This window comes from Nyctereutes procyonoides, unplaced genomic scaffold (assembly GCF_905146905.1).
Source record: "Nyctereutes procyonoides isolate TBG_1078 unplaced genomic scaffold, NYPRO_anot_genome, whole genome shotgun sequence".
NCBI lineage: Eukaryota > Metazoa > Chordata > Mammalia > Carnivora > Canidae > Nyctereutes > Nyctereutes procyonoides.
The window spans coordinates 4,907,118-4,924,117 of record NW_026575029.1 but is presented as its reverse complement, the minus strand read 5'-3'; the positions used below and the strand labels follow the sequence as shown (position 1 = coordinate 4,924,117).

Sequence of the window (17,000 nt, the reverse complement as noted above, 5' to 3'; positions counted from 1 at the left end):
AATGGATATAGAATTTAGGGTTAATCTTTTTTTTTTTTTTATCACTTTGAGGACCATTCCATTGCCTTTCTGGATTCCAATTTTCCTGTTGGAAAGTAAGCTGTCAGTCTTATTATATACCCTTTGAAAAGTTTTCCCTGGCAATTTTTTTCTTTTAATTCAGAATTTTAATTATGTACATAAATAGCAACATGAGAACCAGGAGTTCTAATGCTGGACATTATCTCTAGGTGAAAGGATTTCTGATTAGTCCACTGGTAGTATGGTATCACCCAAGATAACAAAGAAGCCTGGTATAGTTTTTCCTGAAGAAGAAAGCCAATTTACTACATTCAGTACTGACTTCTCTGCCATTTTTCTGTAGAAAATGCATGGAGTTTCCAATATTTACCTATAACTGATTAAAATGGGCAGAGCATGAAGCATTCTACTTATTTCCAGGTGAATTCTTCACATTTCCTGGCTTTTGAAAGTTCTCCTTCCACAAATCTTCTACGACTATGTATCCTCGTAAACCCAAGTCATATAATTTCTCCCCACTGACCTGGACAAATACGATGGCTTGTTGTGGATAACAAAGAGAGGCAGCTAGTCCCATGAACCCAGGTGGATACACCAGCTTCTTTATTTTTGACCCTTTAGCCAAAAGAAGTCCAACAATGCCAGCAAAACCAATAACACCAAGTCTTGGAAAAAATCCAGGAGGTGCATTTTGTAGATATTCATAGCTGTCTAACCCCCATTGAACCAAGCTCTGCATCTTGGGCTTTGTTTGTGAGTACATTTCCTGACACCAACTCATATATGGCTCGCAATAATGTCGGTGATGTGAAATGCTTTCTTCAAGCTGGGTCCTTGGCTCCTCCACATATTTAGATTGACCCTCAGGAACCGAGTAGAGTGAAAGCTCATTAACCTTCACAGAAGTTTTGTGAGGCGAGTCCCTTTTACATGACGCATAGACTTTAAAGGTGAGCAGACTCAGGCTGGCTGGCCCCACAGACCTCCGAATTACCTTGAACATGTTGCTGGCAGAGGTGGCTCTGGCCTCCCTGGCAATTTTTAAGATTTTTCTCATTACCTGTGATTTTCAGTAGTTCTTTTTTAAAAAGATTTTATTGATTTATTCATGAGAAACAGAGAGACAGAGAGGTAGAGGCACAGGAAGAGGGAGAAGCAGGCTCCGTGCAAGGAGCCCAACGTGGGACTCAATCCTGGGTCTCCAGGATCATGCCCTGGGCCAAAGGTGGCACTAAATCAGGTTGCCCTGATTTTCGGTAGTTCTGACATTCACAATATACGTTCCTGTGTTTCATAGAATTTCTTGTATCTGATTTGATATCTCATGTCTGTTTTGGAAATTCCTCAAGCATCTCTCAAGTATTACTTGTGTCTCATTCTCTCTCTCTAATTCATCTGTAGCCTTTTTCACCATACCCAATATGTCTCTTATATTCTTTTCACCTTTTCCATTCTTTTGCCCCTCTGTACTTAAGCTGGATAGCTGTCTTCAGTTCTAGAATTCACTTTTTAAAAAAAAAAATTCTAGTTAGTTAGTTCAAGTCTCCATTTTATCATTTAGTTATTTTATCATGACTCCTTAAAGTACATGTCTGATATGTGGATCATTAGTGGGTTTGAGTTTACCATCTGCTTTTTTTCCTCCTGATTTTTCAGTCAAGACTTATCATCTGTTTATTTCTCCTGAATTTTCAGTCAGGCCTTGTTTCATTGTATTCTGGTTAAATAATTGAATATCGTGTATTATATATGAAAAATTATAGATATCACTTGCCCCTCCATAGTTGTTAATCTTCTTCTAGAGAGCAAATGGTTTGCTTTCAATGGGCACCTAGGCTATGGGCAGACCCTCTCAATTCACAGTGGGTTATGATGATTCAAAACTCACTTCTGTATTTATGAAGGCTTCAGTCCTCAAAAAGTATACTTCCTTTGCCCATGTCTAGCTCATTCTTATTGTTAGAATGTTGCCCTTTATTGTTCAACTAAAGGTCTGGGATATTTACTAGGTCTCTTCTCCTTGGTGGACTATGAACTCCAATTTTTGTCATTTCTCCCATTCTATAAGTCTATCAAAAGCTCAGTTCAGTTTATTAGCCTCTCAACTGCTTTTGAGATCAGTATTTCACTGGAGAGGAGACATGATACCAATTGTCAGATATACCTCATTTTCTAGGTCTTGATATGTCTCTGATCCATTATGTACATGCACATTCACACATAGTCCAGCAGCTTTTCTGGTTTTTGCTGGAGAGAAGAGTTATTTCAAATACAACTTAGCTTGTCATTCTACCAAGAGAAACATCAAATCTCAATAAATAAATTTTAAACATAAAAAGTTACATTTTCTTAGAAACATCTTATAATGAAAAGAATAGGGATGCTTTTAAAAATCAATTCATATATCTGATGAATATGTGTGATCTTTAGAATAAGGCAAATTCAGAATCCATCCTATTCCTATTTATTAAACCTCAGTGCTAAGAGAGTTGTTCACATAAATAGGTAGATGGAGATAGAAGTAATTTGTTGTATCAATATCATTTAATTCTTTGAACTGCTTCTTTGAATGCCAAGATTCACATAGTGATCTATCATCATAAATTTTTAAATGATGTTTCAGCTGACAACTCAATTAAGTTTTTCCTAAATAACTTAAAAGTAAGCAGAGGAAAATACTTGCTTGTTTAATAAAGTTTTGTAATTTTATCACCAGATGTATTCACATACTCAACACCACCTACACCAATATTTTGAACTGTCCCTTTCTTTGGTATCTAAAGGCTTTCATCTGTCAGAGCAATGCACTTTAGTAAGGTTCCAGATGGCTGAGGGGTATTCCTTTCTTATGTAAAGTATGGAAAGGGCATGTTTTTAGTCAAGACAATATGTGCAATGCGCATGAACATTAAGGATCTTATAATTGATTTCCTCAAAAGAAATCTTGCTTTTGTAAATCCCAGGGAACCAAGTCTGAAGACCCCTGAACTGTGAAACCAGGCAGCAATAGCTCTAGTCTATAGGAACTGTAATGTTCAGAAAGCAGTTGGGCATGAAGTGGGGAGGGGTGGGTTGGGGGTGACGTATGACTGATGGATGTATAATTTATTCTCCTGTAGTTGTCCCACAACTGAAGCTCTGTGAGCAAAGAGAGAGAAAGAAACTTCACAGCAGAGCAAATGAGGGCATTATCATTTGTTATCTACTCAGGTCATCAGAGATCCAGATGATGGAGTGAAAGGATCATATCTCAGTCCATCAGAGATGCTCTGAATCCAAGCCCTGCAAACACAGTTAATTTTGATAGAAACTATATACCTCCCTGTGCCCCTGAGAAGGAATTAAACCAGTACCCAGGTGGACAGAAACTGGGACAAGTGTAATCCTTCTGCTCTGTCCACCAGAATGGTTTCCCCTTAGTGAGATCTCAAAAGGCAGACACATCTACCATACCTCTAATCCTATAACCCACAATGAATAAATGACTGGCAAAGGAAATAGCTAGCAAGAGATGATAGCCACAATGCAGTGGAACATGAAATTAATGAAACTGGTGGTGTTAGAGAGAACAAGGTTAATTATTCCTAGGTGAATTAGTGTTTAGTGAATTGTTTTGTTTTCTTTAGTCTTTATCTGATGGAAATCAGCAGATTGGGGGTGGTGATGGGAGGTGTTGTGTGGATCCCACGAGATCTGTAATCAGGGGTCTGAGGGCCCTTTCCAGATCTATCACAGGCCCAATTTGTGAAAGAGGGTGTGTTGCTCAACCTCTGAGTCTGCTGTCTTCAGGCCATTTCCATGGCTTCAGGAGGAGCATGGAACCTAGTCGGCTAAGGTCGCTGCAGGTCACCTCAATAAGACTGAGGAAAACAGGATTCCTGGATCTCTGTATAGGGATTTGTGGGGAAACAAAGGCAATGGCCTGAATCTCACAGTTTAAAAGATCAGCTGGGAACTCTGGAGTAAGATTTTAGTTTCACAAACACCATGAGGGCATGTTTTGGTTTTACTCCATCTTGTTTCCTCCCCATTCCCAGGGAACTTTGAAAGGAACTGCCTTAATTACGGTTCACTTTTAAGACCTCATCTTATCTCATCTTGTCTAGAAACCACCTTCCTGCTGGATATTCCAACCTCACACTGGATGAGTATCCTCTTCTACAACCTAATAAAAATATCTTTTGTCAGAGGGAACCTAATGAACAAAGAGGGTCACCACTAAGCCCACACTTGATTTTTTTAAAAAGACATTTCTTTTAAAAACACTTAACTAAAATAATAATAATAATAATAATAATAATAATAAAAACACTTAACTACCATCCAACAGAAACTTATTTGAACATACCTATGTTGTTACAACAACATTTGACTGCCATGGACCAAAATGTTATCAAAATTAATATGCAAATCTATGATGTCTATTATGTTAGCAATGCTCCCATGGACATGGCATCCTTGCACGACTCACAGCTTTCAGAGCCCTTCATGGAAGCCTCACATCAAACCCCTTTATTTTACAAAGAAATCAAGTTTACAAAGAATTATTTAACAAAGAATCTCAGATGGGAGAAGTGAATGTCCCAAGGTCTCCTGGCCGGCTAGTAATCAACTCTCCCAGCTGTGTTACTTTTCTACTATGCACACTGCTTTCCTGACTGATCCTTGCTCCCTGGTAACTCTCTCTAAGGACCACCAAGTTGAGCCCATAAAAAAATCACATTTCTCCAACTTCCAAGAGCACAGGTCTCGCCTTCCAAGTACAGCTCAGCTTGCCAACTTTGACACATCTTGTAACAATAACCCCTGTGAGCTGCATTTTATGTGATATGAGGCAGGTGTACAACTGTTGAATACATGTCTCAAGAGAGCTTATTAAAACAGCTAAGCCAATTAACTCTCTTAGAAACATGTAACCTTTTCCAGGAAAATACATCTGAGGCACAGGAGCTTGTGGGAACAAGTCCTTAGGGAAAGTGTGGCCTTTGATCTCAGAGACCCTTTCCTCAGGGTTGGCCTGGCCCACAGAGCTAGGACACCTCTGGTGATGGCTCTCTTCTGATGTAGGGAGGAGGTGGTGGGCTGGCCAGAGCACAAGATGCCACTGAAGACTGCTTTTGTGTGCAGGAGCAGAAAGCAAGCCCAGGAGACAAATGAGACAAGAAACAACTCACCCATTAGAACAGATTCCAAAAACTCAACTAAAAATGACTCACTGGGCATAAAAAGTGACTGATGGGAAACCAAGGTGAGAAGGAATATATGCCTAACCCTAGCTAAGTTTCCGTGTTAGGAAGGCAGTGGGGAAACCACAGCAAAGCCTAATGAAGCCAAAGGTGAAGCTTTAATCTCTGCATCTACTAGTTAGCTTTAGATGGGGAAAATCTCCAGCCCAGGGTTAAGGACAGCACTTCCCCCAAGTGGAACCAGGTGAGAAATGAATGACCGCTCCTGGAATGATCCCCCTGGGTGCCCCCTCATACAAGTTATCAGCAGTGTCTCTGGGTCTGGCACATGCTTCAAGATTATCTAAATCTTGCAATTGATTACATGATTACAGTGACATACTCCCCTCAAAGGAAGCCATCTTGACTTCCACACCACGTGGTATTCCCAAAGTCTTTTTCTCTGAGTAGGTGGTTTCCTGGTATTTAGATCATAGCAGACTAGATCTACTTAAGAGGCAAGATGCTAATGAGTCCTCTATTGCAGACCTCAGCCCTATCAGCTAGGTTGCTAGAACTCTAGCACCTATTCGGGGATCCCTCATCCCCCCACTCCCAAATCTGAGCTGTGGTCTCCAAGTCTCACAAACAGCTCTTTCTCCCCATATATATGGAGGAACTTTGGTCTCTTAAACATCTGAGATGGTTCTGAGCCACTACTGGGAATATCTGGGACCAGAACTGAGTGCTGTGTGGAGGCCCTGCAAAGTCACTTCTCTGCAGTCCTTGGGCAAACAGCCTGTGGCCAGTCCAATGGCCACACAGCCCAGCATTAGGCTCTACCTCTGCATGTGGTCCTGTGTATGCTAATCCTGTCCATGGTTCCTGTCCCCCAGCCCTAAGACATTGAACAGGCAGGCTCTGTCTTTTTCTCTGATGACCCAGTGGTCAGTCCCCTCTGTCTACCCCTTTCCTGGATACACGCTCCTCCTGTTCCTTACTGGCCTGATGACCTGTCCCAGAATTCTCTTAGTGATTTAAAGTAGGGCTTGTATTTCACTCTATGGTGTTTGCTTCAAATGTATATTTGAATTCTTAATGTCACCTTGCAGCTTTATTTTGGGCTAAGAGTGACCTGGATCAGAGGGCTCCCTCTTGGTGACTTAAAATGGGTACAAACTGAAGATCCCTTTTTAGAATTTTGGGGGACAGGAGGTATATAACAGTGACTCAACATGGTCAGATTCTCTACGTGTCTTATCTCATGTCACATGCCAACAATGGTGCGTATGGTCGTTCCTGTGGGATAGATAACAGAACTGGAGCACAGAGAGATTAAGTGACTGTCCCCAGGTCCCACAGTGAGGGAGGAGCTGAATTGGTCTAGAGCTCCATTCTGGCTCTTTATAAATTTCTGTGAGGTTTCCCAAGTGCTTCAGTGAAGTGCTGGAAACACCACAGGAAGGTTAGGAAGGGCCTGAGTTCCCCGCACACAAAGAACTCTGGTGGGGTCAACACGCTGCCTCTTTGTCCCAACACAGCAAAATCCCTTTGGCAAATAGCCTGCAGCCCACAGACCCCCCTGGAGGAAGGCATAGCAGATGTGGCTGGGCCAACCTGACCACTTAGAGAACTTTGGAACCAGCAAAGACTGCAGCACAGATCCAGGAGGAATGCTACAGGACTGTTCTTAGCCACCAAAAATTAAGACTCTAGCAATCTCTACTGAAGGCTTGTTTAATACAGGAGCACTAATGTTGGGCCCTTTCTTCACTTTGCCAGGTCCCCTCCCTCCGAATCCCCTCTGGCTCTGCTCTGGGCAGTTGGGCTGGCAAGCCTGGGAGGGACAGTGGCTGCCCCAGCAGCACAAGACCCTCCCCAGCCTGGGCCAAAGCTCAGGTACCAGGCAGGGGACCTGGCATGGGACCTGGAGTCAGACAACCCCACCGGCAGCCCCACTCACTGGCTTCTTGGCTGCATGTTCTCTCTGGAACTTCCATTTCCTTCACTAAAGCAGGGATAAGAGCAGTCATTTCTCATGACTGTCCTGAGGATTTAATAAAGAGATGTGTGTGAAGTGCATGGTTCACTTTAGATGCTCAACCCACCCCGTTTCTTTTCCTTGCCAGCATTAGAGAAGGCCAAGGTGTCTTGATTTCAAACATCCCAGAGAAGACTGGCCCTGGAGGGTTCCCTAGTCATGACTAGGGCAGGTAAAGAGGATTCCCATGACAGTTTAACTAATCTGGGAACAGTGAGAAGGGCCAGGGACCGCACATCGGGTGGCAGGCACCAGACAAACAGCCGAGGGTCTTAGGGCAGTGGCTTTCAGCTCTGGCTGCACAGGAGAGTCAGTTGGGGGAACTTTTGCACACATTGATACAGGGGCCTTCACCCCAAACCAGTTGCCCTGGAACCTCTGAGCGTGCAGCCTGCGCACTGGTATTTTATAACAGCCTCATGTGGTTCTTACCTGCACCCAGGGTGGAGAATCTCTTCTGAGGAGGGAGAAACAAGGACAGAAACTTAAAAAATATAATTGCCTCTTAGCAGGCAAGAAAAGAGGACCCCACAGGGAGTACAGAGGATCGTTGGAGGCCACCTGCAGGAGCTGGTACTTGAGGTGGGCATCCTACTGAATAAGGAGTTCCGATTGCACTCTGCTAACCCCAGGAAAGAACCCTGGACTCAGACACTGCCCAGATTGGGAAGGGGGAGGGGGTGCAGCTTTCTCCCGGCGTTCTCTGGTAAGACCCCTGCAGGAAGAAGGGTCCTCCCTGGGGCAGCCAAGCCTGCCCAGACACTTGAGGCCAGAGTCCAATGCCTGAGCTGATGCAGAGAGCGAGTGGGGGTGGTGAGGCTCTGCAGAGCTTCCGAGCCTCCCACACCAGCATCAGCTCGGGCCAGATGCAGCTCTCCCTGAGAATTAACCCTGACCCCAAACAAGCTCTGGAGCTGGCGAAATGCCAAAATCAGCCCAGAGAGAGGCCACTGATCCTGATCCTGCAGCACGAAACTTTCTTCCTCATTGGGTCCTACCCAATAATTCCCATAGTTCCTTTAAACTAGCAAGACACCGGGAGCTGTTAGAATAAAATACTGTCTACCCTGAGATACCCCATCATTAACCTCAGCTGAAATCTCTCCATGGGATCAGCTGGCAGCAGGGGCACCGAGAGAATGGGAGGCAGGTGGTACACAGGGCGGGCCGGGGCTCAGGGACCTGTGTGGCTGGCGTGTCGCTTAGGAGGCCAGACGGGTGGGGTGCAACGGTGAGCCCTGAGCCCCCCGGAGACAGAGGGTGAACGCCCAGCCCTTCCAAGTCCTAATGATGGCAGGAACAGGAGCCCTGAAAATCCAGTTCCCTTGTTCTGAGTTGCAATAATCCAGAGCCTTGCTTCTGGCACATTTGCCTCCTCACTTAGTCTAATAAATGTGGGGGGTAATGTCTGTCTCTCACATTTCCCTTCTTATCTTCTTTTTCGTCCTCCCCCCTTCCCTTCTGCTTTGGTCTGTTTGGGGTACGGTAATAAAATGCCATTGACTGGGTGGTTTAACCAACAAACATCTTTTTCTCTCATTTAGTTCTGGGAGATGGGAAGTTCAAGACCCATCTATCCTAACAGATTCGGTGTCTGATGAGGCACCTCTTCCTGGTTTGCAGAAGGTCACCTTCTAACCGAGCGGTGAGAGAGGGCTCTGGTCTCTTCCTCATCCTCTAAGGGCACTAATCCCAGCATGGAAGCCCGATCCTCATGACCTCATCTCAACCTAATTGCCTCCCAAAGGCCCTACCCCCAAATACCATCACACTGTGGAGGAGAGTTCCAAGATACAAAATCTGGAGGGACATATTTCTGTCCCCAACAGTGTCTACATCTTTATTTGGAGAGTCAACTGCTGGTCAGGAATACCCATTTTGGACTTTGTGTGAGCAAAAAATACATTTCTATTGGGCTAAGCCACTGAGACTTTAGGGTTTATCTCTTTCGGCAACTGACATTAACTTACTAATATACCCTGTCCCTTGGACTCAAATCCCTTGAGCTGCCATATAAGGTACTTAAAAATCTGGCCATTTCTAGTTTTACATCTCTTCACTCCCACCATAGTCAACCAGCTGCCACCTTGTTTTTCTCCGCAGCTCTGCAAAGATGACATGCCCTAGCTTGCTTTGTCTTTGAGCCACAGATGGCAGTCCTTTCCTCTGCCTCGAATGCTCCTAGAAATCCGTCCTACGTTGCTCATCCGATACCCTGTGTCTAGTATAATCAGAGCATCAGCCATAGTGGATGGTAATTGCCGATCTCTCATCTGCCTCCCAACCCGAGGAAATGTGCCTTGTTTCTCGTTAGCAGATATCAACTCTTAATGGAGTTCAAAGCAGTCACTAACCAGAAAAAAAAAAAAAAAGTGTTGGGTTTTTTCATCATCTTTTCCTGTTTAACTGAAAATTGCCTTTGTGAGAGAAGTCATGCCAAATGTTATGATTTGTATATTTTGTTTTCCTTCAAAACCAATTCTAGATGAAGTATAATAATCACTGTGACTACTACCTTCCAGACTCTCTTGCAATAGATAGAAATTAAAGGGCACCCTGAGTTATTAATAATAATTATTATTAGTCTAAATTAGAAAATGTTAAAGAGGGACGCCTGGGTGGCTTAGCGGTTGAGCGTCTTCCTTCGGCTCAGGGCCTGATCTCTGGTCAATGGATCAAGTCCCACATCGGGGCTTCCTGTGAGAAGTCTGCTTCTCCCTCTGCCTATGTCTCTGCCTCTGTGTGTGTGTCTCTCATGAATAAATAAATAAAAATCTTAAAAAAAAAAAAAAGAAAAGAAAAATGTTAAAGAGGTGAAACTCCTACAAAGTTCAGAGCTTGCCTGTGCCACCCTCCCACACACACTGATAATGAATCCAGATGCCTTTTGCAGTCCCTGTAATATCTTTCAACAGTGAGCACTGGTGATGGCCACTCCCATCTTGAAACCGTTTTATTCCTTTGGTTTCTGTAATGAGTGTGTGCCAACAGATTTTAACTGAGTCACTTTTTCAGTGACACCTTTCCCTGCTCTCCCAGATGAGATCAAGTCCTTTATTAGAGGCCTTTATAAGGGACATCACTGCTCTTTATTACACATTCTACTCTTCTGTTTGTAATCCTGCTTCTCAAGCCACTCCTTCTTTGTTCCCTTTGCAGGCTCCCCTCCTCATGATCATTAATTTCCTCAAGGCTGTGTCTGGAACCCTCTCTTCTTTTCAGGTCTGCTGTCTCCCTAGGTGAGCTGCTGCTCCATGACCCCTGACACCACAGCCACGAACCACACCTCTGTACCACCAGCTCTCTCCTCTGGGCTCCTGTCGTGCCCATTCATCCCACGTCTCCGGGTCAATTTAGGGTCAGTGTTCCTCTGCCCCAAACCACTCCACCACCCACACAGTTCTGTCAACCTAAAACCAGGTGTCGGAAACCCTGGGTGGCGCAGCGGTTTGGTGCCTGCCTTTGGCCCAGGGCGCGATCCTGGAGACCCAGGATTGAATCCCACATCGGGCTCCCGGTGCATGGAGCCTGCTTCTCCCTCTGCCTGTGTCTCTGCCTCTCTCTTTCTCTCTCTCTCTCTCTCTGCTCTGTGTGACTATCATAAATAAATAAAAAATTAAAAAAAATAAATAAAATAAAACCAGGTGTCATGCCTGCCAATGCTCAACCCAATTCATCACCAAGTCCTGGCAATTTTAATTCCTAAATATGTCCCCAATCATTCCATTTCTCATCATTTCTGTTACCCTGGTCTAAGTTATTCTCATCTCCTTCCTAAGTCCATACAATAACTTCCCGACTATTCCATCCTCTCTGGGTGCCACATTCCATTCTCCATGGAGTAGCCAGAGTGGTCTTGTCAAAATGCAAGTATGACTCTGCATCCCTCCTCCTGGAAGCCTTCCAGTGACTTCTTATTCCTCTCGGGATGGGAATAAATTCTCCATCTTGGCCCACAGAACTTGGCCCACCTCAGCTTCTCTCCTCCTCATCCACACCTCATCCATCCTTCCCTCTCAGCTTCTTGAGCCTGCTGCTTCTGTTCCCTCAGCCTGGGTACTCCTTCCCACCAACTCCCCAACTTACCCAAGATGTCAACTCTTGTCACCCTCTCAGATGAAGCCAAATTCCCTATTAGATGATGTCATAATGCAATATACTTTTCATTATTATACTTTGAACAAGTGGATTTCTACATTTATTTGGGCAAGTATAAGATTATCATCTGTCTCCTCCATGGGATGGTGAGTTCCTGGAGGGAGGGGGAATAGAATGAGGAGAGCTTGTATCTGCTTTTGCTCATAATTGTTTCCTAAGAGCTGATTTCAGGGCCCAGAGTCACTCCCTTTTAACTTGTTTTATGAAGAGACAGAGTTGCCACGACTTGTGAAGAATAGAAGTTCATCCCTGGATTTCTCTTTAAGGCTTTCTAATTACCATAATGGATGCTGATGAGAAACTGTGAGCTCTTTTGGCCAAGACGCCAGCCTGTGAGAGGAGATTGCAGGTAGTTGGACAACTATGAAAACTTTCCAGCACTGGAGGAACTGTTCCTGCAGGCAGCAGTCCAGATAGGCAACACACCTCCTCAGTTTCTCTGCAGCAGAAATCGTTGCCACCTAGAAGTCCTGCAGAATGCTTTTGAAGATCACTTCTTTGAGACAGCCTCCAACTGGAAATGAGAATTCATACTTTTTCTTGCTAACGCAGACAGAAACACCAGTGTTGCAGACCTTACCATATTTCCTGACAAACGAAGGAAATGACTCAAGGTGAATTCAACCCAAAGAGTCTTAGAGAATTTTGACCCAAGCCCCTTCCAACCAGACAAGATTAATTATAGGAGCATGAGTTTTACTTGGTACTTCAGTGATTCTTAACACATGTTTCTATCACATTAAAAAAATCAAATCAATTAGATATAGATTAGATATATGTGTATTGTTATGTCAGAGACCATTTGCCAATCCTTATCATTGTAGTTTCTTATATTAAAAGAGCACAGGGACACCTAGGTGGCTCAGCGGTTGAGCGTCTGCCTCCGGCTCAGGGTGTGATCCTGGAGTCCCGGGATTGAGTCCCACATCGGGCTCCCTGCATGGAGCCTCCCTCTGCCTATGTCTCTCTCTCTCTCTCTCTCTCTCTCTCTCTCTCTCTGTATGTGTGTGTGTGTGTGTGTCTCTCATGAATAAATAAAAATCTAAAAAATAAATAAGCAAGAATTATGAATGTTGTATGCATGGGTGTGTTCTTCTGCAAAAGGGATCCATAGTATTGATAAGTTTCCTAACAAGGCCTTGAATCAGCTGTAAGAATCAGCAAACTACATAGCAGGGCCTCTTTGGGTTCTAAAATTACATACATCTTAAATCCTAATGCTCAACTGGTGATATTATTAGAAAATTCAGTGAAACTCTGGATCCTTTGCACTTGCAATGTCAAATATTTGTCTGAAAAAAATCTTCAGGTTTTATCCAGATATTTGGAGTCCTGTTCATAGAGCCAAAGAACTGAGCCATACATAATGTTAACTCAGACATTTGTATAATTGATGCTGGGCCCCTAATTGTCCCCGTGCCTGAGTGTAGGCATCTAAATTCAGCCAAGCTGAAGGCTGTCAGGAACCCACCGTGGCAAGAATGGGGAAGATGCTGTGAACAATCCACAATTCTTAATCAATAGCCAGTGCATGTCCCCTTATGCAGATGAAATTGCCTTGCTTGTAACAACCAAAACTTGACAGGATCTAAGTTAGATACCCACCCATAAAATCCCCAACTAGCCCACCTCTGAAAAGTATGGAAGGGAAAACTAGGTGGAAATGTGTCTTTCCCCATACAGAAAGTGTCCTATCTAACTGAACACCTGCACAGGACAGAAAGAGATCAGTGGAAGAGCCCAGACCCACACCCAACACTATCTAGGGCCATATGAATGGTTGCTCCCAAGTCTCCCTGAGTGCTTGACTGCAGGGAGTTCACACTGCAAAACACATGATAAAAGACCCTGAACTCAGAGTCTTCAAACCCTCCAAAGAGTTTTAACCAAAGACTCCTAAAAAGTTTCTAATTTTTGTTCCTTTTTTGTTTTTCATGATAACCGTAAGAATAAACGTTAAAACCACTGCCACTGTGTATGACAGCACCAACTGTCCAAGGACCTCAAACTCTGTTTCCATACAGTATCTTACTTATCTTCCCATCTCCCTTCATTTTTCCTCCTCGGTCCTACTCTGCTTTGGGTTGCCCTTAATATGAAGTGAATATTGGAGCCTCTTCGATCGCAAACCATAGGAATGGAATAGGGGATAAAATTAGCGAACAACAAGCACTCAGCTCTTATTCTTGGCAGAGCACTGCTAGGCCCCAGCCATGCGGTTACTGGATGATCTCTTTGGGCTTCCCAAAGAAATACTTGATTTAGGGCCTGGGATCATTTCCCATGGTACAATTCTCCTTGCAAAGTTCAATGGCACCATTGGGTGGGGTAATAAAGGGTCTGTTAACAATATTAAATTTCTCGAGCCATGAGGTGGACTATTTTGGACTCTTCACCACTGATGAATTTTTCCGTCTGCTGCTTTATCTACCTGACAGGAAAACTTGAACTACTGCCATTTCTAAATTGCACTTCTAAATATTGACTTCACGGCGAGACTCAAAGTGTCATAACACAGCTCACTGGAGCAATGAAGATTTTCCAGGCCTCATCCAGAGGTCTGTACAATGTCCTGTGGGAAGTGGAGAAGGAAAAGGAGGATTTGAGAAGAAAAATAAAATCAAGTCATGTTTAGAAGAAATGCCACCGCACTTCACTTAATCTCGCAGAGATAAATGAACACTCAGTGGGCTGTTAGCTCTGGAGGGGCTGGAGGGGCCAGAGTGGAGGGAGAAAGGATAGCAGTGACCATTAATCCCCCATCTGTCAGCCAGTAAGAATGGAGGGTGCAAGAGTACTCCTGGCTGGGTTGGGTGGCAGGGCCTTCAGAGGCACTTAGCTCTTAGAGATCCTTCTAAACTAGATGCCTAGAAGGACTGGACAGTGTCTGAGATACAAGAGACTTTTCATCCAATTTCTATTAAGACTTCATCATGACCAGATCTTTAGCTAATCTTCATTTAGGTCACTGAAGAATTCTAGGAGACTTTCTTTTTAGCTTCTTTCCTCCCAACAGTTAACACTACAAACTGATCTTAAGGCATATTTGTCACATCACATTAGCTGTTAAACTGTGAATCAAAAGAAGCAATTGGGCCTTTCTTGCCCTTAAGGAGCTATTTTGGAGGAGAACATGATATTTTACATGCAAATTAGCTTTGAGATTTTTTTCTTATATATACTCAGGGATATATAACTTCAAGTTGTTTAGTATCATGAAGGAGCCAGATCCTTCAGGATGAGATATAGAATAATGCTCTGTAACGCTGCAGAGAGAGGACTAAAATATGGCAGCTGTTGCCCTTCAGGACCATTGCCTACCTTCATGTGCAATGGTATCTACTGCTATCTGAAAGGCCACCGATAGGAGGTCATGTGTAGAGGAGGCAACACGTGGGGAGCTAGGGAGAGATGATGAGGGTTGTGCTCTTCAGAGCATGAAAGGCTCAAGTTCTAAGATAGAAAGTTAAATTAACCAGCCACCGTAAGATGTAAGATGTCCCTTATAGCACTGGGGCAACACGCATCTTGATGGTCCTTGGATTTTTCTAAGGTGGTCCCTAAGGAAGCATGCCCAATCTGTTCCTTCTCCTAGGCCTATGCCTGTGGGCCCTTGCATTTGTTGATAAAGATTTCTGAGAATGACCTCAACATGCATCCTTTGGCTTGAGACCTCATCATATTGGGCGGAACCATGAGCTCGGCTCCTTTAGCAAATCTGATCAGCTTGGCTCGTGGACTGACTTCTTTTCTTGATCTCATGTCCAACTCTGAAAAGTTGAGTCTCCATCTGAAGCAATGAAGTCCTCTTAAACCCTCCCCTTGCTTGAAATCAGGTCAGCTGAGGTAGTAGCTATGGGCAGAACCCCAGGTGTCTTCGGAAGAAACTCCAGTACTCTCCCTGACATTCTATCTGCCAGCAGAGCCAGCCTGTGTCTAATTGTTCTTTTACCTAGTTTTGAATTTATGCAGCCTGCTCTGGCCTTCACGGACTCACCTATGGGTGCTAGTCTCTGCTCTGTGGCAATTTTCCCCAGCATGACTGTGGGTCGGTTTTCCATGGTCTCCATCTGTCTGTGTTCTATGCTCCTCCAAGAGCTGGCACAGCCTTGAGTGCCCTGAGCAGCTCCCCATGTGACCATCTCCAACCAGCTTCCTCCAAAACCCTGCTGAAGGCCCACGCCTTCAGTGTGGGCCATCTGTGATTCAGCCTCGGCTTACTCATCCTTCTCTCTGCTCTCCCCGACCCCCACCTGCCACCTTCCCCCACAACCCACCACACTCTCACAACTTTATCAGGCTGCTGCTGTCCTCTAACCCAGGGAAGTGAGCTCCCCCACCCCCACCGCTGCCTCTCCCCATTAAATCCCTTCATTTCTTCTAGGCCTCTCCTGACATCTTCTTCCATCATGGCAATCAGCAGTATTACACCATTAAGAATTTGGAAAGAAGTGTGTCTAAAGCCGTGTACATAGGGAAGTCATATTACCCGCTTACCTGAAGAATGAATTCCATCAATGGGAAGACAACTGTAAGTTGATTATTTTGTTATCACTGAATCCTCTCATCCTTAGTGAAAGATTTTTGACTGCCAAGACAAGAGTATTCTGAAGACTTCTCACAGCAGCCAGGGTAGTTTGCATGATGACTTACCTCATTGCAGTAAGTAATTTAGTTTCTCATTGATCTATGATGTACAGGAGGAATATTAATACAAAGAGAATTCACTTAATGCAGTACCAAAAAGTTGTAAGTGCTTTGAATCCTCTTTTCAACTTGCAGGGGAGCTCAAAATCTATAGAAATAGTATGCCAAATTCTTTTGTAAAGCAGAGAAGCAACACATAATTTATCTCTTTTGGATATCCAAAATTTTGCACATGAAAAAGCATGATATACTACAGCAATATTGCTGAAGCAAGGAAATCAGGAAACAGCATTGTGTCTGGTCTAATGCTAGAGAGCTCAAAACAAAAGTTTAAAACACATGCCTGTAAGACATATTTCCTGTAAAGATCCCATTTTCCAAAACTTGGCTTGGTCTTTGAACATGAAAACTACATCATTTGTTTTCAGAGACTCCACAGTGTTTGAGATTTGAGAGGCTGGAAGGGCCTGGATGTCAACACACTCACCTGGCCAGTAATACATGTAGACTTTCCTTTTGGCCTTGGTCAGAGTGACCCACAGAGGTTCTGATCCATTCCACCAGAGAGGCATCAGGCTGTCTCTGTTGACGCCAATGTCAAATGACTTGTTGGTGTTAGGGTCCCACATGTAGTTCCCAATCATCTGATGGACCTCACAATGGCGGCCTGTGTTGATGAGAACACAAGGCTGTCAATTTATTGTTCTAGTCTTTTTATATTTTATCTTTTGGTAAAAGCCATTTTCTCTTTTCTGCTTATAAAAGCCATTCATGCGCAGTTAGGAAGTACAGAATAGCACAAAAATTCACTTTTAATTTTTTTTTATCATAGATGTTTCTTCCCTCTTAGATTGTACCACAAAGACAATCAGATGAGAAGTCTAATAATTTGAGGATGGGGTCATTTTGTGTGAAGTTCATTTGCCAATCTATTCTAAGTTATCCTGAGGATGTTGTGCACAAAATCT

General features: G+C 43.8%; 2 protein-coding genes across 2 annotated transcripts in view; both read right to left on the bottom strand.

Moving 5' to 3' along the window:
• Positions 1-17,000, bottom strand: part of ENPP6 (ectonucleotide pyrophosphatase/phosphodiesterase 6) — a 111,406-nt gene that overhangs the window by 44,016 nt on the left and 50,390 nt on the right. The window contains exon 2 of the mRNA XM_055315710.1: positions 16,520-16,699. Within this exon, the coding sequence (XP_055171685.1) occupies positions 16,520-16,699 (180 nt within the window). The remainder of the gene's footprint in view (positions 1-16,519; positions 16,700-17,000) is intronic.
• Positions 159-1,135, bottom strand: LOC129503560 (MICOS complex subunit MIC26-like). Its single transcript, XM_055315709.1, has one exon. It carries the CDS (start codon positions 1,076-1,078, stop codon positions 428-430), a length of 651 nt encoding a protein of 216 aa, XP_055171684.1. The 5' UTR covers positions 1,079-1,135; the 3' UTR covers positions 159-427.